Source organism: Nelumbo nucifera, chromosome 1, assembly GCF_055504915.1.
Source record: "Nelumbo nucifera cultivar China Antique chromosome 1, China Antique-T2T, whole genome shotgun sequence".
NCBI classification, from domain to species: domain Eukaryota; kingdom Viridiplantae; phylum Streptophyta; class Magnoliopsida; order Proteales; family Nelumbonaceae; genus Nelumbo; species Nelumbo nucifera.
The window spans coordinates 145,225,629-145,252,652 of NC_142649.1; the positions used below are offsets into that span (position 1 = coordinate 145,225,629).

The 27,024-nt window shown below is 41.2% G+C and overlaps 1 protein-coding gene across 7 annotated transcripts in view; it reads right to left on the reverse strand.

Annotated features, from left to right (window-relative positions):
- LOC104610942 (Polynucleotidyl transferase, ribonuclease H fold protein with HRDC domain-containing protein) overlaps nucleotides 1-19,152 on the reverse strand; it is a 37,265-nt gene extending 18,113 nt beyond the window's left edge. For 5 of the 7 annotated variants that reach the window (XR_016080331.1, XR_737532.3, XM_088894588.1 and 2 more), the window contains exons 1-6: nucleotides 18,820-19,152; nucleotides 18,497-18,738; nucleotides 18,320-18,418; nucleotides 10,001-10,084; nucleotides 4,201-4,287; nucleotides 2,572-2,692 (exon numbers count right to left, since the gene is read on the reverse strand). Coding sequence is in view for 5 of the 7 variants with exons in the window: in XM_088894588.1 (XP_088750714.1) it covers nucleotides 2,572-2,692; nucleotides 4,201-4,287; nucleotides 10,001-10,084; nucleotides 18,320-18,418; nucleotides 18,497-18,738; nucleotides 18,820-19,042 (856 nt within the window). In the remaining 2 variants the exon portion in view is untranslated. The remainder of the gene's footprint in view (nucleotides 1-2,571; nucleotides 2,693-4,200; nucleotides 4,288-10,000; nucleotides 10,085-18,319; nucleotides 18,419-18,496; nucleotides 18,739-18,819) is intronic. The other 2 variants (XM_010277812.3, XM_088894589.1) reach the window with 2 other exon arrangements.
- Nucleotides 19,153-27,024: the final 7,872 nt, after the last annotated feature.

The window sequence follows — 27,024 nt, forward strand, 5'->3', positions numbered from 1 at the left end:
ATCACTCCTAAAATAAAACAGGGGGCATGACTATTGACTAACTTTTTTTATCAGTATTCAGGGTCCTATCCTTTTTTTTATAAGTGGTAAAATGTATTTTTTTTATAGGAAATGGTAACTTTCATTAAGAAATTAACAAGATATTACAACTCCAGCATCCCAAAGCTGAAATGCTGAACCCACATTCATAACCACTGTTACAAAGCAGCCCAGAAAAGTTCACTCCTGTTTGATCCTTGTTTGGCTAGAGCATCAGCCAGGCCATTTTCTGTTCTTCTAACCCATTGGAAGTTTGCTTCAATTTCCCTTGTAAGGCACCAGACTTCTCTCATAGCTTCCCTGTTGTTCCAGATTTCATCCAGTCTATTACTAATCTTGAATCCCCTTCCACTTCAATCTGGTGTAGTCCCATCTGTTTAGCCAGTCTCAGACCTTGAAGGCATTAGTATAGCATGTACAAAAAGAGCCAAAAAAAGAGCCAGAATTTTGCCTTCCCCGTCTCTAAAGACTCCTCCTACACCTGAGGGTTCCAGGTTACCAAGGGAGCTTTCATCAAATATACAAAAACAAAAAGGTATACAGTTCAGATGTATTAGTATAGCATGTACAAAAAGCCTATTTTCACTTCTGTCAAAAATAACAGAAAACCACCCATCATTGAAGGCATCAACATCCACAGCAGTAAACTTATCCAGCACCTTTGCCCACTAGGGCTGTTCACAAAAGGGTAAGAACCAAGCAAACTGGCTCAACTTAACCCAATTTGGGCGGTTCTCAAATAAGTTCAGTCAGTTTCAGTTTGAAAAGTTGTAAAACCCAACTGTTTGATTCAGTTGAGGGTTCTTATGTTGTAAAATGAACTGCAACCGAACTGGCTGGTTACATTTATATCTCATATATAACTACAACCTAGTCTCTAGCCTCCATGTCTATGAAGTTTTGTTTACTTTTTCTTTTCCCTTTTGGTAATCTGACTTCTTTCAGTTGCCGCCTCCCACTTTTCAAATTTTAAAAAAGCTCAAAATCCCACAAAAGTGAAAAAGCAAAAGGCCATTAAAGAGACCCTAGGGTCCTAGATCATGAAAGGCCTGTGGCGCAAGTCAATCTTGTCTGCATCAGTCTCTATATTTATTATTATTTTTTTCTATCAAGATTTGTCTCATTAATCAGCACCATCATGTGTAAAAATTTTATATTTCCATCAGTCCGATAGAAACCTATTAAACTGACTATATTGCGAACATTATTTTTCAGTTGGTTTGATTGTTAAGTGGTTGGTTTTGGTTTGTATAAAATTCAACCTGACACTTTCGGTTTGGTTAGAAAAATTATATAAAACTGAACCGAACCAACCCATGTACATTCAGTATGGCTAATGACCTCCTCTACAGAGGACCTTTTGCTCTGAAAAATCCTGCCATTCTGTTCTCTCCAAGCATTCCAACAGACTGCAAAGGAACCTGTTCCCATAAGATCTTTCCTTTGTCTGAGAACCCTGGCACCCTCTATGAGGGCAGTAACACATCCAAGCTTTGAGGGACTAGCCAATATCTTTTAAAGTTCTCATGAAATGGCTCCAAATAGCATACAAGAAGGTGCAGTGGAGTATCAGGTTTTGGCCAATTCTGGGGCTTCACAGAGGCTGCATGGGGGATCAACAACCATGCCTCTCTTCAGTAACGGATCCGCTGTTTGAATTCTTTTCCAGGTAGCAGACCACAAAAAGAAAATGTCTTGGGTGGGACCTTAGCTCTCCAAATCCAAGGCTGGGAAACACTCTTGAAGGGAGTCAAGCAGCAAATTGTAACAGTATTTGGTAGAAAAGCATCCTGACTTCTCTCCCAACCAGATTCTAGAGTTTCTCTTCTGGGGATTTAACTGCACGTTGCTCAATCATCAGGGTCCCAATCTTGGAAAGAAATAAACTATGTTTACCATATCTTAATTGCTTACATTTTTTTATAAAATAATTGCCTACATTAATCAACTGAAATTATACATCTAAAGCCTATTTCATCTAAGCTCATTTTCTAATGCTAGAGAAGTAAACACCCACAACATGTTAGAAATACAAAAAATTAAGTTTGATTAAAAAAAAAAAAAAAGAGAGAACGATTTAAAGCTGTCCAGTAAATTGCCTAAATCTCATTGCAGAAATACTTCATTTCATGTTAAACACTTGTAAATACTTCCATTTGTGTTTAGAATCACCTTAGCCCCAAAAAATACATATATCGAATAGTCTAAATAAATTTTTTATCCTAGCACAGCTTACTGGTTAAAGGTAACAAGTAGGTCCAGGAATATGAGCATCCTTGCCTTACAGCAATGTAAATCGATAGATTTTGCTTAGAATATTTATATTTTGTATTTCTTGCCTATAGATGTATCTTTTTTATGCATTGTTTTCTTTTAGATATCTCAATCCAGCCGATATCTGCAACATATGGCATCTTACATAGTCTGTCAGACTAATTGATAATTTTATCACTTAATAAATAACTTAATTTTTTAGCAATAATAAAGATAAAAATTAGCATTCTTTTAAACAAAGACATTTCAATGGCATACCAGTAACCTGTGACTTAAGTTCAGTGGCAAGACGATTGGCAATATACAGCAGGTAGTGAGCATCCACACGAGCATATTGTACCATTTCTTCTGATAGTGGTCGCATCCTCCAGTCTTCGCGCTGTAATTGAGAGAAAAATAAAACAACGCCTAACAATGTCAAGTTTTGAATTACTACATATTGCTTTTAATATGCATAATGCATATGGGGGTATAGCAATGAAAGGAAAAGGTTTAAGTGGCTGGTCAAGGACATGGAAAGTGAAGTTCAGATGGGTGAAGAGATCTGCTAACCCATTTGCTGATGAGTTAGCAAAGCTGGGGGTGGGTAGGGAAGTTTTATTTTGGGCTCAGTTGTAATTTCAGACTTTGTCTGGGGGTTTGCCTCAGTAAGGGGAGTTAAGAAATTTTATCTCCCTTTATGTACCATATTTACAGACTGATTAATGAAATTGTTGTTATTGATAAAAAAACATATATGCATAAATGCATACTTATACACCCAAGGACATCTATGAATGTGAAATTGTGACATCCATATCATCCTTCCTATAAGGAAAAAAAGGGGAAAAAAATCCAGACTTGCCCCCTCTGTGACAAATAATTTAAGGGCCAGCATTTCATTTTGTTCACATTAGGTTACATAATGATAAGAGACTTGTAGTTGAGAGACTCCAAAGTGGTTAAAGGGTGGCTGGAAAGTGGATCAAAGGTTAATAGCAGTACAGGAACACCACGAGAGAAATTGAACAGTTAGGAAAGGAAGTAGGAATCAGCTACTCATAGAGGTCAGCAAACTCAATGCCCGAGACAATAGCGGAGCAAGAGGTCTGTTGGGACCATATATATTGGGGGTGTTTTGCAAACATAAATAGAAAACTTAAGGCAGGGATAGACAGTAAGGATGGCCCAAACAAGAGGTGTGAACTTATTGTTTATATTCATTATTTCATCACAATTAATAAAAGCTAAAGTTTCCAGTACAAAAAAGTATGAAGAAACATGCTGAAGAATAGACATGGAGCTGGTTCTTCTTTCTGTTAATTTCTGTTTTCTTGGGAAAGGTGGCATCCTTTCACTGTAACATTTCTAATAAAATTCATGATCCGTTACCAGTCAAATGAGAGAGAGAGGAATATAAATATCTTTCTTTATCAATAAGAATATAAATATAATTGAAAAACATTAGAGACGTTTTACAAAAATTAAAGAAAATAGTATAAATATATTCCATGAAATCCAAATAAATATAAAAAAAAGCTGAATGGAATTGTAATAATGTGGATATGTTGAAAGGAACTGGAAATTACTGCAGAGTGCAGAGATAAACATATCCATAAAGCACCCACCAATACAAACATGCATTTACATCACATAAATAGCAACATAAACACCTGCAAATATAGAACCCTAACACTGAAAACCCACCCACAGTGCAAACTTGTCTACAGATGCACATTTGCAGCATGGACCATGTACATACACTTGTAACGAGAAAAATAGAAGACGCACATGCTTCATTTCCTGATTTATAGAACAGAATGTGGATATTCATAATGTAGTTATAGAAGAGACAGCGGTAACAATAACATTAATGAACTGCATAAAAGCTAAACAACCTCAACTAACCTGCAGCATTTTGTTTGTCATCACACCACAATATGTTTCAAGTAAATATGCCAAAGACTTGTGCGGTTTTGATAGCAACTCACATGCCTACAAGGACCAGTATCAACAATGAAATTAGGGATAAGTACATTGCTGGTTGTCACGTGAATGTAAAGTATCCAAAACATGGTGAAAAATATTCTTCTAAACCAGATGATCCATCATTTTAGGAAATGGAAAGAATTGGCAATATAAGTTATAACCATAAATTTATCTTTTAACTTCATGATCTTTGGTCGGGAACTGTTTTCTCCAACCTAGAGGTATCAATCAGGGGACAACACCTAAAGGCAGATTCTAATGCAAGGACTAAAACAATATTGGTTGAACATAACGGGGACCCACAGCCACCTCTTTTGGAAGGAATAGACGCGACCTTGCCCCTTTGTTTTGCTTCTCGAGATCCATTGGCCTCTTCCTACAACCTGTCAGGTAATATTGTCAATTCGTTTTATGGTACTGATGTGGGTTTTCTGCCTGGAACAGGTACTTTTGCAGCTCAACTTAATTCAACAACCATGGATGGAAAATATTTAATTGGGGATAAGGAGGGTCAAGGACGAGAAGAAGTGGAAAGGGGAAGGAAATTACAGGAGGAGGAGTTAGAGAAGATCTGGGATCAGATCTGTAGGTTTTTGGAGGAGTATAAGAGAAAGGAGGAAGAGGTAGGGCAGGGTGGGATTCAAGAAGTTTCAGTAAAAACAGGGGCTCAAAGTAGCAAAAAAGCTGGGGATGAATCAGTTATGGGAAAGAAGCAGGAGGAGGAACTAGAGAGGATTTGGGGACAGATTTGTGCCCTCCTTGAGTATAGGCAAACGGAGGAATCTGTGGAGGAAAGCCAAGGACTTCCAGAAAGGCAAAATAAAACAAAAGCAGCCTTAAGTAGATCTGGAACAATTAACAATCGAAGGAAGAAGAAAAGATCAGAGGTGGAAAGGTTGGTATTAGATATAGAAGAAAATTTGGAGTTTAGCGAAAGAGGGGAGAGAAGGAAAGCCTCCAAGTAGGGGCTTGACCTCAAGAGGGGATGCCAAATCTTTTACAAATCATTAGTTGGAATGTAAGGGGGTTGGGGAGTGCTAGGAAGAGAAGGCTAATTAAGAACCTCCTTAGAAGGGAAAGGCCGGATATAGTGATGCTACAGGGGACCAAACTAGCCGATATTGATAGAAGTTGGGCAAGAAGTATCTGGAAGTCTAGAGGAATAAATTGGGTGTCAGCACCTTCTTGGGGGGCTTCAAGGGAAATTGTTACTTTTTGGAGAGAGGATGCTGTAGAGGTGGTGGAGGAGCTAGTAGGAAATTTTTCAGTGTCGTTAAAATTCAGGATGGTAGATGATGGATTTACTTGGGCACTAACTAATGTGTATATGGACCAAGCAATTATAGAGAGAGGAATGATTTTGGGGAAGAACTTTATGGGATACAAGGGCTTTGGGATGGTCTGTGGTGCTTGGGGGGAGATTTCAATGCAATCCGATTTACGAATGAATCAAATAATCCCCAACAGGTCATCACAACCAGCATGCGGACATTCAATGATTTTATTAATAACTGTGAATAAAAAGAACTCCCAATGCTGCAAGCCCTCTATACTTGGTCCAACTTTCAGGAGACACCAACCTTCTCCAAATTAGATAGATTCCTCTTCACTGAAAGCTGGGAAAATAAGTGGGCAGACTTGATAACTAGGGCTTTACCGAGAGTCACTTCTGACCATTGCCCCATTGGCTTAGGACAGGAACCTTTTAGGCAAGGACCCCGACCTTTTAGGTTTGAGAACATGTGGCTGACTCACCCGGACATCGTGAAGAAGGTTGAGGAATGAAGGAGAAAAGACCTAAGGGGGGTGAAGAGGAAAGGAGTAAGATTCTACAAAAAACTTAAAAGATTGCGAGCACATGTGAAGGAGTGGAATAAGGAGCATTTTGGGAGAATAGAAGAAAGGAAATCCTCTCTGTTGACCCAAATAGAGGAATTGGATGCAAAGGAATCTCAAAGAACCATAAGCCCTCAGGAGAGAGATCGGAGATGGGAACTAAAAAGAGAGTTAGATGAAGTTGTTTTGAGAGAAGAAATTTCTTGGAGGCAGAAATCTAGATGTAAATGGATTAAGGAAGGAGATGGGAATACTAAATTCTTTCATAACCTAGCCAATAGAAGGAGAAGGAAAAACCTAGTATCCAAACTGGAAGTGGATGGAATAGTCTTTGACACCCGAGAGAGGATAGCCAACTGTTTTGTTGAGCACTTCAAATCCATTTTGAGGAGACCCCTAAGACCTAGTGTGGAGTTGGAAGGCGTTACCTGGCAGAGGCTTCCAGAAGAGAGTAGAAGCTGGCTAGAAAGGAATTTTGAGAAGGAAGAAATCAGAAAAGCTGTCTTTTCAATGCAGGTCAAAAGTACCAGGGCTACATGGGTTTACAATGGCTTTTTTCTTGTTGGGATGTAGTCAAAGAAGATTTAATCGAGGTCTTTAAGGAATTTGAGGATAACCCAGTTATGAGTTGTAGAATTAATGCTACTTTTTTAGCTTTAATTCCCAAGAAGAAAGAGGCCAAGCATCCAAAGGATTTTAGACCTATTAGTTTGATAACTAGTGTTTACAAGATTGTGGCTAAGGTCTTACATTTGAGGATAAAAAAGGTGCTTCCTTGTCTTATCAGCCAAGCGCAAGGAGCTTTTGTTCAGGGGAGACAAATTGTAGATCAGATTCTAATAGAAAATGAATGTGTGAAGGAGATGAGGAGATCAGGGCGTCAAGGTTTTGTTTGCAAACTTGATCTTGAAAAGGCCTATGACTTGGTGGATTGGGGATTCTTACTACTTGTGCTGAGAAAGTGTGGGTTTGGGGATAAATGGTGCGAATGGGTAAATGGTTGCTTGTCCAATTGCCATTATTTCATCCTAGTCAATGGGGTAGTTAATGATTTTTTCCCAACTAGTAGGGGTTTGAGACAAGGTGATCCTATGTCACTGTTCCTTTTCACTTTAGTTGTCGATGCTTTCAGTAGACTCCTCTCAGAAGTAGACAGAGTCGGATCTCTAAGAGGGTGGAGAATAGGTAGAGACAGAGTTTCAGTAACCCATCTTCAATTTGTAGATGACATAATAATCTTTTGTGAAGGTTGTGATTTGATGAAGGTAAGGAATTTGAAGGATGTAGTAACTCACTTTGAGAGGGCCTCAAATTTAAAGGTAAATTTTCAGAAGAGCTGTGTTGTGAGAGTTCACTTGAACAGAGAGGAGTTGGAGTCTATAGCAGCCTCGCTAGAATGCACTTGCTCTCAGTGGTCTCTATCCTACCTAGGACTTCCTTTAGGTGCAAATCCAAAGGAAAGTAGGTTTTGGAACCCAGTGGTGGAAAGATTCGAAAAAAGATTGGCAGCTTGAAAGAGAAACTATATCTCCAAGGGGGGTAGAGTTACTTTGATTGAAGCAACTTTAGCCAACTTGCCTTTATATTTCCTGTCAGTCTTTACAATTCCTAAAAGGGAGGCAAAGAGGTTGGAAAAACTAATGAGGGATTTCTTATGGGAACCTGGTGAAGAGAAAAAATATCACTTGATTAGGTGGAAGGTGGTGTGTCGGAGTAAGGAAGAAGGAGGTCTAGGATTAGGGAACGTGGTGAGCAAGAATGAGGCTCTTTTAGGTAAGTGGCTTTGGAGGTGGCCCCTAGAGAGGGAGAGGTTGTGGCATGAAGTAATGAAAAGTATCCATGGTTGTTTCGAATCAAGTTGGGATGCAGGAGTATCCCGAAGGGCTTTGCTCACAACACCTTGGAAGGCTATCTCTGGCATTCTCCCTAAGTTCCTCAGTTTTGTAAGGTATGATGCTTGCTCTGGAAACTCCATTCTTTTTTGGGAAGATACTTGGGTGAGCTCTCAACCCCTAAAAGACGGTTTCCCTTCTCTCTATTCCATCTCCCTTTTTAAAAAGAAACCCATTTCTTGGTTCCTTTCCCCCTCGGTTTGCCCTTTGGCCTTAAATTGGGATTTTGGGTTTCGAAGAGGGCCAAGGGATGAAGAATCTCTTTACGTTTCAGAGCTGTTGTTGCTTCCAGATTCGGTGTGTTTGGACCCCCCCTAACCTGGATAAAAGAGTCTGGTCCTTAACCACAGTTGGCTCATTCACCTGTGCTTCTTTCTTTAAAGCCCTTTGCTCAATTGCTCCAACCCCTCCTCTCAGGTCTTTCCCGTTAAAGAGGTATGGTCAAGACCAATTCCCCCCAAAGTAGCTGTGTTCTGTTGGGAAGCCTATTATGGTAAGATCAATACTGTGGAAAACTTGCAAAAGAAGAAACCTTTTATGTGGTCCCCTAATTGGTGCTCTCTGTGTAAAGTGAGGGGTGAGGACTGTAACCATTTGCTGATATCATGCTCTTTCGCTACCAATATTTGGAACTGGGTTGCTTCTTTATTTGGGTGCAGGTGGAATTTGCCCTCTGAAGTAAAACTGTTGTTCACTCCGACTGCCTTAGGGAGATTAACAAAAAGAGGGAAGCTAATGTGGAAATGTATTAGAGCCGCTACATTGTGAACTGTATGGGAGGAGAGAAATGCAAGAATATTTCAAGAACAAGGAAGAAGTCTTGCTGAAATCAAGGAATGCATATTGACAAGGACTATCTCATGGTTAAAGTCTTCACACTTGTTGGCAGATTACTCCTTTGATGACTTAAGGAGAAATTGGGTTGCAGTGGCTGCTATAATCTCCACCAAGATCAAATCACAAGCTGAATGGATCCCCCCCCCCCCGGATGGTGTGGTAAAATTGAATTTTGGTGGTAGCTGCCAAGGTAATCCAGGGCCATCGGGAATAGGTGGGATTCTGAGAGACAAAGACAGCAATATGTTGTCTCTATTTTCAGGACCAGTGGGTGAAGGCGATTCAGTAAGGGTAGAGCTACTAGTAGCGGTACAAGGTATACAGATGGCTAATCAGCCCAGAAACAGCCTGTTGGGGCTACAGGGATCTGTTAAAGAAAGTTAAATGGATGACAAGGAATATGACTGTGAGGTTTCAGTGGGTCAGAAGATCAGCAAATGCAATGGCTGATTCATTGGCCAAGCAAGGGGTGTCAAGGGGAGATCTATTTTGGGCTACTTTGTAATTGTGCCTCAGGCCTGGGCAGTTTTGGTGTATATGGTTCAGTCCTGGGGGGGTAATATCTCGTGCCGCCTCCTAGGCTGATTGTACTATTGATATCTGATTTAATAAAACTACTTTCATTCATAAAAAAAAAAAAAAAAAAAAAAAAAAAAAAAAAACTGTTTTCTCCAACCCACCTGCCTTGAATTCCCGTCCATTTGTGTCTTTTTATTAATATTATTATTATTATTATTGGAAGGGAAACCAATATGCAGATCTGAGGACAAGATATTTCTGATACAGGAAAAAAAAACTATCTACCCAAATAGTTGGCTAATTTATAGGGGCACAGCAGTAATATTTGACAAAACAACAGTTAAGACTAGTAAAGTATTACAGATAAACAACTAAGATATCTCCACCCATGGATGATATTTGGAGGGACCACCTTGCCATCAGATAATTGAAGAGGTCTTTAAAAATGATCACCAGCCAATAAATATATTAGTTACCCATTTATCAAAAAAATAAATATATTAATTACCATATAACCTTGATTCTTGATATATAGGTTTCTTCATACCATGGTGGAATGGAACTCTAATACAATACATTGTTGTGCAGTGGTAATACAAAATATGGTAAGCCAGAACCAGAAAAGTAATGCTCACCTTTGCAGTGTCAAATAAGTTTACCACGTATATGTGGAAGTCTCTCTGCAGCCAGAGGACATCGTTGTCAGCACCATGAAAGACCTACATAAGAAATACATGTCAATAATTAGATGGTTGTCACACAAGTCATAAGTTAGTGCTGAATGAACTTCAAAGCGATGTGTGAATAATGATGAACAGATGAAATGCAAAAACAAAAATGTTCCTGCATGTTAGTCTTTCATGATTGTTTCCAGTTCGATCAAATTACTTCCAAGGTTTACATCACAATTACTCTTCCTAACATTCTTAGTGTCATTGTGGATACCTTTTTTTTTGAAGATAAATAAAGAAAAAAAAAGTTTATTGCTAAAAAGAAGCAAGTGCACCAAAACTAGGTGACAAGATATCACCCCCACCAGAATACAAGTGAGACAAAACAGAAACCACAAAACAAAACTTTCAGGATCAAAACAGACATCAGAACTCCTTTTATGAATTCAGAGAAGTCCAGAAATCAGCACCAAAGTCTTCTTTCTACAGACCATGAAACTCTAGAAGCAGCAGTACCAAACCAAGTGTAGATGATGTGGTAAGGCTAAGTGTGGTGGTCTCCTTGAAGGACGAAGAAAGGTCAGAGGTAGCGAAGGTAAATAGAGGTCTCAGAGTTGATAGAATCGTGTGCCAATCACAATTTATTCACCTTTTTATAGGGGGGAGACCCCGAGGCTCTCAAGGGAAGGAGCCAAAAGGGGTTTGATTCCTATTTGGAAAGGGGATATTTAATCCGATGTCAGTTGTCAAAAGGACACTGCTGAGGGTTCGCCATGTATCACACGGGATCTTTCTAGGACGAAGTTTCCTTTCGCCTAGGGATTCCCGTAGTGCACGTGTGCTACTTCCCCTCATGGGTCTCCTGTATCGACATGGCGTGGATGACGTCAGAGTTAGCTTGACGTGTTTTTCTTAGTTCGCTAGGTGTCCTGTTGTGAGTGACTTTGGCTCATTGTGGTCGTGTGATGGTCCCTTGGTCCACCACAGGTCCACCATGATGGGTTCGAGCTCATCGTGAACTTGGGATGAGTTGTAGGCTTCTCGTAGGCCCTTGGTGGTTTCCGTGTTATCATAGGCGCTTCTGTTATTCTGGTTTGATGCTTCCATTGCAATTACGAATGTAGAGAACCACATGTACTTACACCAAGAACTGACGAACTAATGACAGCCACCACCTCTTCCAGTTTTTTCTTTTTCACCTAAAAAATTCTTCTATTTCTTTCCTTCCAGATCTCCCAATAAACAGCAAAGGGAATACATGTCCATAAAATCTTAGTTTTAATACTACCTTGGATTCTTGGCCAGCAACTAAAGATTTCAGTCGGATCTAACATAGAGCACATGTCCACCTTGAACAGATTGAAGAAATAGGACCAGACAGGAGTTGTAAAGCTGCGATGAAGCAATAGGTGAAGAACATCTTTCTCTCCAGAAAAACACAGTGCACACCTAGTTGGAAACTGAAAACCTCTGAGTTTTAAGTTGTCCTGAGTTGATATGCAACCTCTAGCAATCAGCCAAGCAAAGGCTTCAGCCCTTGGTGGCACTGGTTTCCCCTAAACACCTCTAACTGGATCAGCCTCCACCTGATTTCTGATCAGTGCCGTATACATTGACTTGACTGTGAACTTCCCATCCTTACAGTCTTTCCATAATCTGATATCTGCAGCTGAGGGATTGATTTCGAAGGCCTGAAGCTTTGCAATCAGCTCCAAACACTCACCACCTCCCAATCAAAAAGAGGTCTTCTGAAATTTGGATTCCAAACCACAGCACCATTAATTACTTCATAGAATTCTGAAATAGGCACTTCTTTCTTGCCCAGATTGTATAACCTTGAGCAGATTTCACAGAATTTCCCAACCCAACCAATCATATTCCCAAAACCTTATACTTGAACCAGTCCCCACTTTCCATGTATAAAAAGGAATCATCAAAGAGTTAAATCTCATAATCCCTTTACATACACTACTTAGTAAATGATTGACTTAAGACATTTGAAGATGGACAGAACCCAAAGAGGGAGGGGGGGAGCCAATATCTATGCTGCATGTAATCCAATATTGTTCAAGTTCTTACCAGTAACATTGCAGCACCAATGAGTTTACTAAGGCTCTGTTTGTTCCACTGTAAAATGGACATTTTCAACATAAATATTTAGTTATATTTTTGCCCCTTTTACAGCCAAAACTGTGTTTTTGGGAGGCGGGGATCTCATGCCAATCAGGACTTGGTAACCTTACATGCAAATCTTTTTTCTTTTTTTGAAGGAAAATAACAAGAAGTTATATTAAATTAGAACAAAAAGGATCTACAAACAATGACAACTTGTCCAGTCAAATATAGCTAAATAAATACATGACAGCACGACAGATTAAATAGTGCACTAGACACCATTTTTTTGCTATCCTGATGGTAACGTTTTATCACTGTTAAAATTCAGGTCTGCCTTAGAGTTCAGCCTGACTGAGTTCAGTTATGTAGAAGAAGAAAAAGTGATAAAGAAAGAGAGAAAGAGAGAAAGAGAGAAAGAGAGAAAGAGAGAAAGAGAGAAAGAGAGAAGAGAGAATTCTGGTTCGAACAGAGTCAACTTGACTTTTCCCAGTCGGCCAGTAAGTATTTATATTATTATTAAAACATGACTAAAAAGACCTATGTGCCCTTACTTAAGTTAAGAGCACATGTTTCAACACAACATTACAGATCAGCAACATCAATCAAGGTATAAAGACAGAAATACCCCTACGCTAACACTCCCCCTATATACTCACCAGCTTGTTACATATGTAGTCCACTCTTCCCCGACTCAAGCCTTTTGTAAATAAGTCAGCCCACTGATTTCCTGTATTAACATGTGTAGTGTCTAGCTCTCCATTCAGCACCTTCTCCCTCACAAAGTGACAGTCAACCTCAATGTGCTTGGTTCTTTCATGAAACACTGGATTAGAAGAGATATGAACTGCAGCCTGATTATCACAATAGAGCTTCATTGGAGTGTTAATGTTGTACCCTACTTCCTGTAGAAGGTTCCTTAGCCACACTAATTCACAAGCGGTGTGCGCCATAGCCCTATATTCTGCTTCTGCACTGCTTCTTACTTTTCCATGTCACCAGGTTATCTCCTAGAAACGTGTAATAGCCTGTAGTAGACCGCCTATCAGACATAGAACCGGCCCAATCAGCATCAGAATATCCTTCTATTTCAAGTTTTCCCCCACTCTTGTATATCAGACCGCGACCCGGGGCCCCTTTTAAATACTTCACAATTCTCAGAACCGCATTCCAATGAGGAATCAGAGGTTTTTGCATGAACTGGCTTACCACGCTAACTGCAAATGAGATGTCTGGTCTGGTAATGGTTAGGTAGTTCAATTTGCCCACAAGTCGTCGGTATCTGCCAGGGTCTTCAAACACTTCACCCATATCACTGCTTAGCTTGGTATTTGTGTCCATGGGTGTTTCAGCTGGTTTGGCACACAACAAGCCTATTTCTTCCAGCAAATCAAGCACATACTTCCTCTGGCACAGGTTAATCCCATACTTGGATCTCGCTACCTCTATCCCCAAGAAGTATTTCAGTTTACCCAGATCCTTTGTTTGAAAGTGATCCTGTAGATAAGTCTTCAGCCTGTCAATACCAATGTTATCATTCCCAGTAATAATATCATCTACATACACCACCAATAGTATTTTTCCTCCCGGAGAGTCATGACGAAATACAGAATTGTCAACTTTGCACTGTTTCATTCCAAACTTCTTTACCACCTCACTGAACCTACCAAACCATGCTCGAGGAGACTGTTTAAGCCCATATATAGCCTTCCTTAGTCTGCACACCTTACCATCCTCCCCCTGAGCAACAAACCCTAGAGGTTGCTCCATGTAGACCTCCTCGAGTAAGTCACCATGCAAAAAGGCATTCTTGATATCAAGCTGATATAGTGGCCACTCATACATGGCTGCAAGAGAGATCACAACACAAACTGACCCTATCTTAGCAACCGGTGAGAAGGTCTCTATGTAGTCAATGCCATAGGTTTGGGAGTACCCTTTTGCAACTAATCGCGCTTCCAGGTGTTCAACACTACCATCAGGCAGATACTTAACCGTATAAACCCACTTACAACCAACAGCTTGCTTCCCAGGAGGAAGAGCAGTGAAGTCCCAAGTATGATTATGATGAAGGGCTGAGAGTTCTTCTTCCATGGCACGGCACCACCCTGGAGAGGCAAGGGCTTCCTGGACATCTTTAGGAACAATAACTGATGATAACAAGGTAACAAACTGGCGATGGGAAGCGGAAAGGTGAGTAAGATATACATAATTAGAAATGGGATGAAGAGTGCAAGTACGTTTACCTTTCCACAAAGCAATGGGTAGATCAATCTCAGATGCTAAGTGGGGGTCTGGTGCCGGATCCGTCGATGGAGATGTAGCCGGAGGAGCAGTAGCTGGTGCACATGGGCGATGTGTATACACATGACGGATAGGTGGGCGTTCAACAGGTGGTGGCACCGGAGGCAAGGATTTGATCACGACTGGAACAAAGGGAGGAGGATCGACAACGGGAAGTGGAAGAGGAGGAGGTGATGAGGAGGAAGAAGAATCACCAGACCCCAAAAAGAGCGGAGTAGACTCAAAGAAACTGATATCAGCACACACAAAGGACCGTCGAGAACCAGGATGGTAACACCTATACCCTTTCTGGGTCCGAGAATAGCCAAGGAAGATGCACTTGAGAGAACGGGCATCAAACTTGTCGTTCCCGGGACCCAGATTATGGACAAAACAGACACACCCAAAAAGTCCCGGCGTAAGAGGAAACGGAGACAAAGTGGGAAACAAGACCTGAAACGGAGACTGACCATCAAGGATGAACGTGGGCATCCGATTAATTAGAAAACAAGAGGTAAGCACTGCATCACTCCAAAAAGGTTTGGGAACATGCATGTGATGCATTAGGGATCTTGCTGTTTCAAGGAGATGGTGATTCTTTCTCTTAGCCACCCCGTTTTGTTATAGGGTGTAGGTACATGAGGTCTGATGTATAATGCCGTGTTGGTCCAAGTATTCCTGAAATGATGAGGATAAATATTCGCGGCCATTATCAGAACGAAAAACTTTGATGTGGGTACCAAATTGGTTACGAATTTCAGCATAAAATTTTTGAAAAATGGTAAACAATTCACTTCTTTCTTTCATTAAATAGAGCCACGTCATCCTTGAAAAATCATCCACAAAAATGACAAAATATCTGTATCCATTATACGACATTACTTTATAAAGACCCCAAACATCTGAATGAACTAAAGAAAAAGGACTCGACACACGGTTATCAACCCTAGAACTAAAGGGAACACGATGGTGTTTCCCAAACTGACACGACTCACAATCCAAAACAGAAAGCTGACTCAAGGACGGAACCAAGGACTTCAAGACTTAGAGAGGAGAAAGAGATGACTGGAGAACTGTTGAAGTTCTACCACCACCACCGTCAAGATAATACAGTCCACCTGCTTCATGCCCTCCACCAATCTTCATCCCCGTCTTGAGATCCTGAAAGACACACATAGAAGGATAAAAGGTAATGGAGCAGTTAAGTGATTTGGTCAGCTTACTAACAGACATAAGGTTAAAAGGCAATTTATGAACATACAGAACTGATGAGAGGGATACAGGATCTAGGTCAACATTACCAACACCACAAATTGAGGATGTGGAACCATTAGCAAGGGTGACAGATTGTGAGTTGAGCAATGAGATAAAGAGGAAAACACACCTGGAGTTCCAGTCATGTGATCGGAGGCTCCAGAGTCAATGATCCAGGGATTGGGTGTAGATGCCAGACAAGCCATACCTGAGTGAGCAAAAGTCGTCGTGTTCTGCTGTGATTGGATAAACCTCTCATATTCATCACGGGGAACACTCACCATCTCCTTCATGGGACCATCTGTGGATGTAGGAGGCAACTGGTCAGATGAATGATTCTCCTATCTAAAGCTGGAACTTGAGTCACCAGTCGCAGCATGATTGGCCCAGGTTGAGGGAGGACCATGTAGATCATAACAATAGTTGATGGTATGTCCATCCATACCACAATGAGTGCACTTCCTCGGGCCTGAGCTACATCCTCTACCACGGGCTCCCCCTGAATCTCTGCTCCCAGTACGACCACCACCACGATTATGAGTAGACCCACCATTGCCACTTCGGCCATATGCAGAACCACTACCACCACCACGGCCAAACTGAGCTCCCCGAGCTCCACCTCTACCACCACGGCCTCTCGATGCAGCAAAGGCAGATCTATCTGAGATATTAGAGTTCTCAGTAGATCCGATAGAAATCCTTCGAAGTCGAGCAAATACCTCTTCTAAGGACGGAAGAGTTGATCCCCCTAATATCTGAGCCCGTACTGGTTCATATTCAGACTTTAGTCCCACCAAAAATCTAGTCACATCAAGTTTTTCTCTCTGTTGTTGCTGAATCTTAACATTAGAAGTGAGAGGATGATAGACATTCAACTCATTACATATGTTCCTCATGTTGGCATAGTACTCCTCAAGACTCTGATTGCCCTGTTACAGATTAAAGTACTCTTGATAAAGCTGATAAACTCTGGTTGTATTGTCCTGCCCCGAATACAATTTCTTCGCATGGTCCCACACATCTTTGGCAGTATCAAGGAACATGAAGTTCACACTAATCTTGGGTTCCATACTATTCCACAACCATGTGATGATCTGAGCGTCCTCTTGCTCCCAGTCTTCATATTCGTGAGAGTCAGAGGAGGGTTTCTCCTCTCTGATGTGTTTTACCTTCTTCTTTGCCTTCAGAAAGACTTCAACGGATTTAGCCCAAGGCACATAATTCTCTCCATTTAACTTAATGGAGGTCATTTGAACATTCAGGTAGTCTGTAGGCACCATCACACTAGGTTTATAATCATTATTGTCTCCCATTATGTTATCACCAATTCTGCACACTTGCTGAATTCTATTATCATTGAGATCTGCACACTACACACCACTAGGTCACACCTGTCACACTGATTGCAGCACTAATTGTTGCTGGAATGTGTGCTCTTTACACCACAAACCCTAGATCACACCTGTCACACTGATTTCAGCACTTGTTGTTGCTGAAAAGTGTACTCACACCACAAACCCTACTCCTACAACTACTTGAAATCTCACCACTATATGATCATATCTCTTCCTTCAAAATGCACAAAGAAACCAGCATAAACCCTAGCGCTTACTGGCCGAAACCCTAGCAAATGGTCTGAAACACACCTCCTATTTAATCCATAACAGATATCATGCACTGAAATCTCTTACCTTATCGTTGAAGTAACACCCATGCGAGCAGGAGAGCAGTCCACACACAACAGCCGCTTCACACACAACAGCCACTGCCCACACAGCTCGGCCCTCTATTCTTCCTCTACTAGGAGAGGGCGATCTCGAAAATCATAGCAACCGACCACATACGACCTGATTGGAGGCATAGAGACCCCCAAGGGAAGAGGGCGATCACTCCTTTTCAGCCCTTTCCCTTATCTCCAATCGAACACAGAAAAAAAGAGGAAAACCCTAGATAGGGTGCACAAAGAATGAACCCTAGGCAAGCAGAAATCTAGGCAGATTTAACCTGGCTCTGATACCATGTTATAATTCAGGTCTGCCTTAGAGTTCAGCCTGACTGAGTTCAGTTATGTAGAAGAAGAAAAAGTGATAAAGAAAGAGAGAAAGAGAGAGAGAAAGAGAGAAGAGAGAATTCTGGTTCGAACTGAAAGAGTCAATTTGACTTCTCCCAGTCGGCCAGTAAGTATTTATATTATTATTAAAACATGACTGAAAAGACCTATGTGCCCTTACTTAAGTTAAGAGCACATGTTTCAACACAACATTACGGATCAGCAACATCAATCAAGGTATAAAGACAGAAATACCCCTATGCTAACAATCACCTTAGGGGAAAAATAATTGTATTTAAGGTTCAGTTTGGGAGGAGTGCAAATACAAATATGTATAGTGCAAATGCAAGGTTTAGAAATACAGTAAATAAGGTTTTGTATTGTACACATTTGTATTTGTGATCTTCCGAAATTGAGCTTAAAAGGCACATCATTTCATTTTCTTTGATTCCCAGGGTCAAGTTACATAATCAAGAGAATGCCAATACATAGCAAGCATGGAATGGATAAAAAACAATACAATAATTAACTTCACTGCAAAAAGAAAACCATTGTTTTCTCTATCCATTATGCAACTTCAGTACCTTGCAAATACTCGGATTAGAAAAAACAGGGCGAAGGATGCTCATTACATCGTAGAGAGCGATTGTGTCAACCAGATAATCTTCCTTCTGAGTGGAAATCTGTTCGAAACTCAGGGACGCATGAGATGTAGTGGTTCATATAGTGTACCAAAAAGGTAATAGCATCGAGGATTATACCTGCACCAAAGCCGTAAATCCTAGGAAGGAGCGCAGGCTATGCTGTTCTGTATCAACTGCGAAAACTCGTTCGTTCCTCAATACCTCGACAAGCTCCTTCAATTGAGACTCCGTCTCAACCCAAACGTGAGAACCACTCATCTTTAAATTAAATTCACCGGTAACGAAGGCGAACTCAACCGGAGGTTTCTCCAACAGAGCTCTAATCTCTTGTTCATATGGATGTGAGTTTGAAGACATCTCTGAAGAAACAAAATAAAGTAAAGAAGCATTGGTGAAATTAGCTAGGGTTTATGCACCTAAATCTGATAAATGAAATGTACCTTCATGTGTTTCATTTCGATTGAAGTGTTTGAATGGAATATATGAGTTATCAGCCAATAAACGTTTGAAGGTATTCTGTGGCTTCTGCTCTTTCTCCAGGTAGCAGAGATTTGCAGAAAACTTCTGTTTACGACGTCTCCGATAAGTTGTGGTGACGAAGAATGAGATTGCAGCAAAGCAAGCAACTGTGAATACGAACTTGATCTTCTCCACGTTTTCCATTTTTTTCTTTTTTTCGGAGCTCGGCTCAGCTCAGACTTCAGAGTCTCTACGAGTATCGCTTCGATATCTTTAGTTGTTTGTACTTCGAACACCGCAGCTGTTAGAAGTAGACACTCTAGATACTTTTACCGAAAAGGGCACTTTAAATATCTACGGTCAGACTGCAGGCCTGTTTAGAAAACCGCCGGAAAGGATTCTGATCCAACGTATGATTCTAAAGACAATAAATACGATTATGATTAAGTGGTGTTGACAGACAACTACAACCCTAGGTCCGTAGGACCCATCCTATCAGTGGACTTAAGAGGTACGTGGATCCGAACCCGGGAAGGACGGATCATGTCGATAACCGGTGCCCAGATATCTCTGATTGAGGACTTGACGTCTGTTGATCTGGTTTTGGAATTTGGAGCAATGAACAGTAGAACATGTAAAGTGATGTAGGCGTTTGGTATCGACGGGACTGTATGTGTGAGGTTTTAAGAGGACAGGATATAGTAGGGACAACATAAATAAGCACTTTAATCAACCGAGGGCTGGCTCTTAGCTAGTTTGTTCTCGTGGAATTGAATCCCGCGATCAGCACTTTAGGGAAGAAAGGATCAAGGGAAGTTATTAATGATGCATGGTATTGAATAAACAAACGGAGAAGTACGGATACATACTATGCATAATTCTGAATTTCAGCCCCCTACCCTCTCCCCCTATAAACCATATCCTGCCCGTGAATTTGGCATCAATTCACGGTCAGGATGCATTTTCCTTGTACTTTAGGGCTATAAAATTTTGATCGTCATTCTCCCAAAAAACAAAAAAAAAAGGTAATCATCTTATATGAGCACTTGATAATTATTTTGATAACTGTCAAAAGTGTGTTTTAATCTTTTTCAAGAGTGAGATTTTGAGGGACAGGTGTCAACAAATTTTTCAAGTGCTCATTGTTGTGCCTCTCAAATCCGAACTCGGTTTTAAGCATCTTTGTTTGGCATCGGTGCTGCCACCTAAGAGATCTTCTTTCCCACAACAGGAACCCTCCTACCTTTCACTAAACAGCAGAAAGAATCGGTCGATGCCGTATATATGTTGCAGACATCCTAGAGTATCTGGCAAGCTCGAGTTTGGCTGATGCCATAGATATGTTGTAGAGACTAGAGAGTACTCAATCCACTTGTTGCCTAGGATTTCAACGCCCTCAACAAATAAACAAACCCTAGAGAAGGCAAAGAGAAAATGGAGGAAAAGCCATGGCCATTGATACTTTGGAAGATGCTTGAGTATGAAAAGTGAAGGATAAGATGCGAGCAGTTTCGTCATGGCCAGACCTTGAGCCATTTCTTCCCCCAATCTCCCTCTCTGTCTTGTTCTCCGCCATGGCCAGACCTTGAACCATTTTTTCTCTCAATCTCCCTCTCTATCTCATTCTCCTATGTGCCTACTATTGCCATGAAGATGCGATGCATCATATCAATTCAAAACTTTGCCATATTGGATGCCACATCATGTTACCATTGGCAGCAACGGATACAAAAAAAAAATGATGTATTCAATGTTTCCTCAAACCACACCTTCCTGATTTTTAAGGCATAGTCATTTTTTCTCCATTTTATAGAAAAGCATAACCAAATAGTGCACTGTCTTTTAGAGCAACATTTTTTCTGTCGTAGTGCCAATGTGATACCGTTTTATGGAGCAATGGCATCGATGCCAAACACTGCCTATATTTTTATCGCACAAGTGTTGTTGCTTGTTAGGCATCTCAAGCATAAGATAAGCAAAACAAAAATGTAACAATGAAAACATTAAAAGATCAAAACGATGTTTTCTCTCGAAGTGAATTTCACATGACTTGTAATAATAAAAAATATAAAACGTTTTTAATTGATCAATCAGCTAAAAAAATCAAGTACAATTGTTATGTGGTGCTGGTGTCACCAAAACATAATCACAGAAGACCCCCTTTTTCCAAATCGGTGGTTGTGGGATTTGATTCTACGTCAATGCTAGAGCAAACCAACTTACATACCAAAGAGCCACCCCTTGGTTGGTTTAGAATAAGTGCTTACTAAAAAGCACTTTATGAATATTTGGTAAAAAACACTTCTATTCCGAAAATTTTATGGCAAGCTAACAGGAACCAAAACACAAAGCCTTGTAAGTGCTTATTGTTTAGTTCACCCTATATAATTGCAACAATACTTGATGATGATGATAAAACAACATAGTATTTGATGATTATTATTAAGAAAAACAATATGATAATGATAAATTAGTGAATACTTAATTGGGAAGAGCGCCACCATGCATGTTTGTGTTTTTTTGTTGCAAAAACATGCATTTTTCCCCAATGATCAATTTGGAAAGAGAACAAATACATATATGTAAAACGCAAAGCCTTGTATTTTGAATTTCTAAACCTCTATTTATACTATACATATTTGTATTTGTATTCTTTCTAAATTGAGCCCAGAGAATAAAGTATCAATACATATCATATTGTATTTATATGATACGTTATCAATACATATCATACCGTGTTGAATTTTGAACATTGGAAGCATGTGTGAAAACCTCATATAAGAATGGACATTCGTTGAAACATAAATAACTATGTATATGATGAAGGATAATTTGGTCCTCTGAATTACATCACGAAATGTGTCTACCAAATGACACCATGGCGTTGAGTAAGCAAATCACCTCGACAAATTGATTAGTAGCACCTCGCCTAGGGCGAGCTAAGGTATAAAAGGTCTCTAATCCCTCACATCTATATAAAGGTACCATTCCTCTCATACAAGGTATGTGCGATTAAGCTCTTGCACTCTTTAAACTTCTAAGTCTCTCAAAGAACTCTTTGCTGACTTAAGCATTTGAGTGCCCACCTCACGTAAGAGCAGCTCGGGCACTCTAACTCTCTCTGCCAACACCTGGGTTTTGCTCAATCTGCCATTTGTACCCCCCAATTCACCCTAAATGCCCAATCAAAATCATCCAACCTCTCTGAAACACTCAAAAACCCAGAAAAAACTGACTTTCAGCTCTAAAGCCCTCAAATTCATCGTTAAACCTGCTCAATACCTATCTGATGGCCCCAATCGATCCTCACTTACACCTCAACCATTAGATTAAACACAGCTACTAGACCCAGGACTTCCCAAAACACCTACTCACAAAAATTTAACTCAAAATTCCTCCGTTCACCCTTTTATCAAATAAAGATTCCATTTCGACCTTCTTGTACCCACAACCCACATCCACTTGATCCGAACACTTATCAACCAATCAAACCATGCCAATCACCCCAGAATACCAGAAGACCCCTACATATGAAATTTCAGCCCAAAACTGTCTTTATTTGCCCCTTCATCACACAAAGATTCCATTTCGACCCCTAGATTGACCAAATTCACCCTTATCCAAATCTGCCCAATCCGGGCCCAGTTGGGCCAATCTAAACCTGTCAATCAACTCAAAACGTCTGAAAACCCCACCCTATAAAATTTTAGCCAAAAATACCCTCATTAACCCTTCCATTCAAAAAGATTATATTTTGGCCAATCCTATTAGTCCGTACGCACAAACCCACTCCCTGTGGTCAATCCCATCTCAACCCTTCATTTTCGATTAAAAAATATCCACCCTTGAACCAGGCCCTAGGTCGGTTCAGTTTCCTGGACCGGTTCTGACCCGGGTTTACGAAATTCCGAAATTACCCATAAATTTGATAAAATCACAAAAACACCCTTGCATTCAATATAAAAATGCTTGAAACCTTCATTTACACTAATCCGAGAAGTTTATGAAGAGAGGACTGTTCATTCTTTTCTCCGTTCGAACCAGCGGTGGAGCAAGAAAGATTTCACCTTGCTCCCTTTCTTCTTCTCCCCTCTTTCTCGGTCTTCCTCCTTTTTCCCCTCCTTCTTCTTCCTTCTTATCTTCTGCCTGACCCAGCAGTACAACAGCGGTGAGACGGAATCTCCCCCACCACCAAATCTCCCCTTCTCTCTTCCTTTAGTTTAATTTGTTTCAAAAACACGATTGTCGTCATTGCTTCATCGCCTTCTGATCACTTGCTCCTGTTGTTGCCTATCCCACCTTCAACGTGAAGCAGAGGAGTTGCAGAGCAAGCTCCTGTTCGAACAGAACACCTGTGCAACGTCGGGTTCAACTTCGCCAAACAATTTGGGTTTCTCTGAAGTCCAGAAGCAGACCATTCTCCCTCCCACCGAAGCTCAGTCAGTTCTTTCATTTTCCGACAATGTTTTGGGAATAAGTGTGATCAGGTAATCTTTTCAAGATCAGTTCTCTCTCTTTCTCTCATTTATTTACTGTCTTTTTTATCTATTTATGATCGAAGGATGAGAAAGGGGAAGAGCCGATTCCCAGTAAGCTCCTGTACCCTTCCTAATCCTGCCTTGCTTAAGTCTTAGTTTTAAATTTGTTTATCTATTTCTCTGTTGGTTTCCTTTTTTATAAATCTTCTCTGATGTTTTTTTTTACACCGCATTAGTTATCCCTTCGTTGAACTTTTTAAATCTGTTTTTGCGTTATCTTAGTTTTTAGATCTTAATGTTAAGCCTGTTTCTCTGTTCCCACGTTGGTATCTTTTTCTTTAAACCTTCTCTGATGCATTTTACCAAACCATTTGTATTTCTTTGTCGTTGCACTTTTACCATTCCTTCTTTGTGCACTTTACCATTTCTTCTCTAATGCATTTTACCAAACTGTCGAATAGCAAGTTTAATTGGTTTTTGATATATTTCTTATTAAACAGCTTCTAGTTCTGCATTTCTTTAGACAGCTTTTTATATTTCTTTTTGAAAATCATTTTGGAGGTCCCATCACCTCTATTTCTTAAATTGATGGGTGGCAACTCCATTTCCAGCCCAAGTGGCAAGTGACCCGTTTTCCGACACTCACACTCTCTCTTGCAGAACCATCTAGCTTGGCCAGACCTAGCTCGGCCAAACTTAGGTTGGTCACTGACAAAGGAAACTTCAAGCTCGGTGTCCGAGTCACCTGCCAAGCGAAATCCGTTAGATCGCACACCATCAATTGGCGCCGTCTGTGGGATCCACTACAAAAAGCTAAGTTTTCACCTCTAAGCATTTTTATAACAGCATCCATGGCTTCTTCAAGCAAGCAAGCAACCAACAACAATAACAACAACAGGTCACTGGAGGACACGACCAGCTCGGACTAATCCCAGAAGTTCCCTCAGTGACGATTGGACAAATCAACATACCTTTGACTCCACTAGGCGTCCCTCCTACCCTCAACTCGGCCTTTCCACCATCTCAGGTGAATGCGCCTCCTCTTGCAGTCGAGCCCTCTGTGGCTCCTGCTGGGGTCAATGTGCGCTAGTTCTATGACTTGGTGCAATGTGTTCAAGGGATGAGCTCCCAAATGAGGGCTTGAGAAGATAAGTTTGCCACCCTAATAGGGGCAACAATAGCAGTAGACCCAACAATAGAACTAGCGAACATAGCAGTAGTGGCTACAACAACATCAGTACGCTAGGCTGAACCCTAACCCAACTCTTATTCGGGTTCCTAGTCAGGTCCCTAACCAGGTTCCTAACTAGGTTCCTGACCAAAACCTGAACCAGCCCCCGGTGGAAAGCCGGGCTACCGCGCCTATCGGGATTGAAGCCACTAGTTCATCAAAAGGGTCCAGAAGGAGGCGTCGTAGAAGTATTCACCGTGCCTCGAAGAATAGTCAGCTCGCTTCATCTGTGAGCGAGATGGATAGAAGAAATGAAAATAAGGAAGCCAGCCAGGTAGGTAACTCGTCTGGGTGGCCAATATCTCACACCTCACCACTGGCCCCCGAGATACTCATAGCTCCGCGGCCTAAAGACTTCAGGGCCCCCAACCTCAAATCCTACAACGGAACAATAGACCCTGAGGACCGTGTTAACAGTTTCTAGGCCTTAATGCAACTACATGGGGCCAACAATGCGAGCTTGTGCATGGATTTCCCAACAACTCTACGAGACACAGCTCGGTTGTGGTATTTAGGATTGGCCCCCATCTCCATAAAAAGTTGGGATCAGTTCACTAATCTATTTATTACTCATTTCATTACTAGCAAAAGGTGTCCTAAATCTGCAATCTACCTACTGAACATCGTGCAGTGACCAAATGAGACGCTTCGGGAGTATGTCAAAAGATTCAAGCTAGAACGTCTCCAAAATCCCCAACCTCGACCTGATGGTACAACTCACCGTAGCAGTGAACAATTTCCACCACCTTGACTTATGCTGGGAGATCGAGCTGAACTCTCCAACTTCTATGGAGAAGTTCCTTGTCGAAGCAAATAAGTTGACCAAGGCGAAAGAAGCACTAGGATCTCGGTTAGAGCTGTCTACGAAGAGGAAACGAGCAGAAGAGGAAGCAGGAAGCAGCAAACAACGACGAAAGAATAAGTCGGCGAAATGGAGTCGGTCACCCCGCAACAGGCAAAGTAAGTCGCTGAGAAGAAAGAGCAAGTCTCCCCATCGGAGTTCAGGATTAGGCCGACGATCTAGAACCCCACCTGAACAAAATAGAAACTATATTGCCCTAAATAAAAAAGGGGCAAAATTTTAATGCATATTAAAACAACTGAATATGTAAAGTGGCCACCTAGGATAAAGGGTGACCCAACAAATAGGAACCCAAATAAATATTGTCATTTCCATCGTGACATAGGTCACAACACCGAAAATTGTAGAAACCTAAAAGATAATATCGAAGAGTTAATCCGTTGTGGATATATAAGACAATTTATCAAAAGAGAAGAAACAGGCTGACCTGCCGAGTAGCATAGGGAGGCACCTCAGACAAGGAAGGAGTAGGAAAGAGACTAGCCTCCTCGAGACTCACAGCTAGATCTGTTCATGGGCCGGGCCGGCCCATCGGGCCACCCGGCCCGGCCCGACCTTCGGACGGGATTGAACATGCTTATAGGCCCGCGGGCTTAAATTCAGGCCAAAAATCCTGGCCCGTAATAAATTCGAGCCGGGCTCGGGTTTTGTCAAAAATAGCCCGGCCCGAGCTCAGCCCGGCCTGACCTAATATTAAACTTAAAATTAGTTATGTGATTATGTCCATTTGAATAATTTTTTTTATTTAAGAATGTAAAATTGTATTTTAAAATATAAAAGAAAGGGAAAAATACCATCTTGTAGGCCCATTGTTCATTTAAATAGAAAAAAAAAATACTATTTGAATTTTTAATTCTAATTTGAATAGGGAAAATTGTTTTTTTTTTCAATTAGGTTGGGCTTCGGGCTCGGGCTCGGGCCCAAGTTATAGGCCCGTTGGTCGGGCTCGGGCCCAAGTTATAGGCCCGTTGGTCGGGCCGGGCTCGGGCCTAGTATATTTTCATTAGTGACAAGTGAAAGCCCGGCCCAAGCTTGGCCCGGCCCATGAACAGGTCTACTCAGCCAGCAGAGTGGCCTACCCATGGAATCATTAACATGATTACGGGAGGGTCAATTGTAGCAGGGTGCACGGCTTCAGCAGGTAGAAGCTCAATTTGAGACCTTGAACATGATAGTGATAACCCGCCGAAGCGCCCTCGCACAGAAGAAGTAATCTATTTCACAGAAGATGACTTGCGTGGTATATAGTACTCCACACGATGATGCTCTGGTAGTGAAATTGACAATAAATGACTTCGAAGTAAAAAGAATTCTAGTCACTCAAGGAGCTCGACCGACATCATCTTCCAAGAAGCGTTCGAGCGGATGGAGCTCGACAAAAAGGATCTATAGTTAGCCGACATACCCTTGGTTGGCTTCAACGGAGAGGTGGTCCAGCCCCTTGGCTGGGTGAGGGTACTAGTTGTAGCAGGTTTGAACCCCAACTCGGTCCGGTTTGATCACGACTTCCTTGTGGTTGCAACCCCCTCACCTTATAATGCCATCTTGGGCCGACCTATCCTGTACTTCCTCCAAGCAGTAGTGTTGACCTATCACTAGGGGTGATCATTTCAAC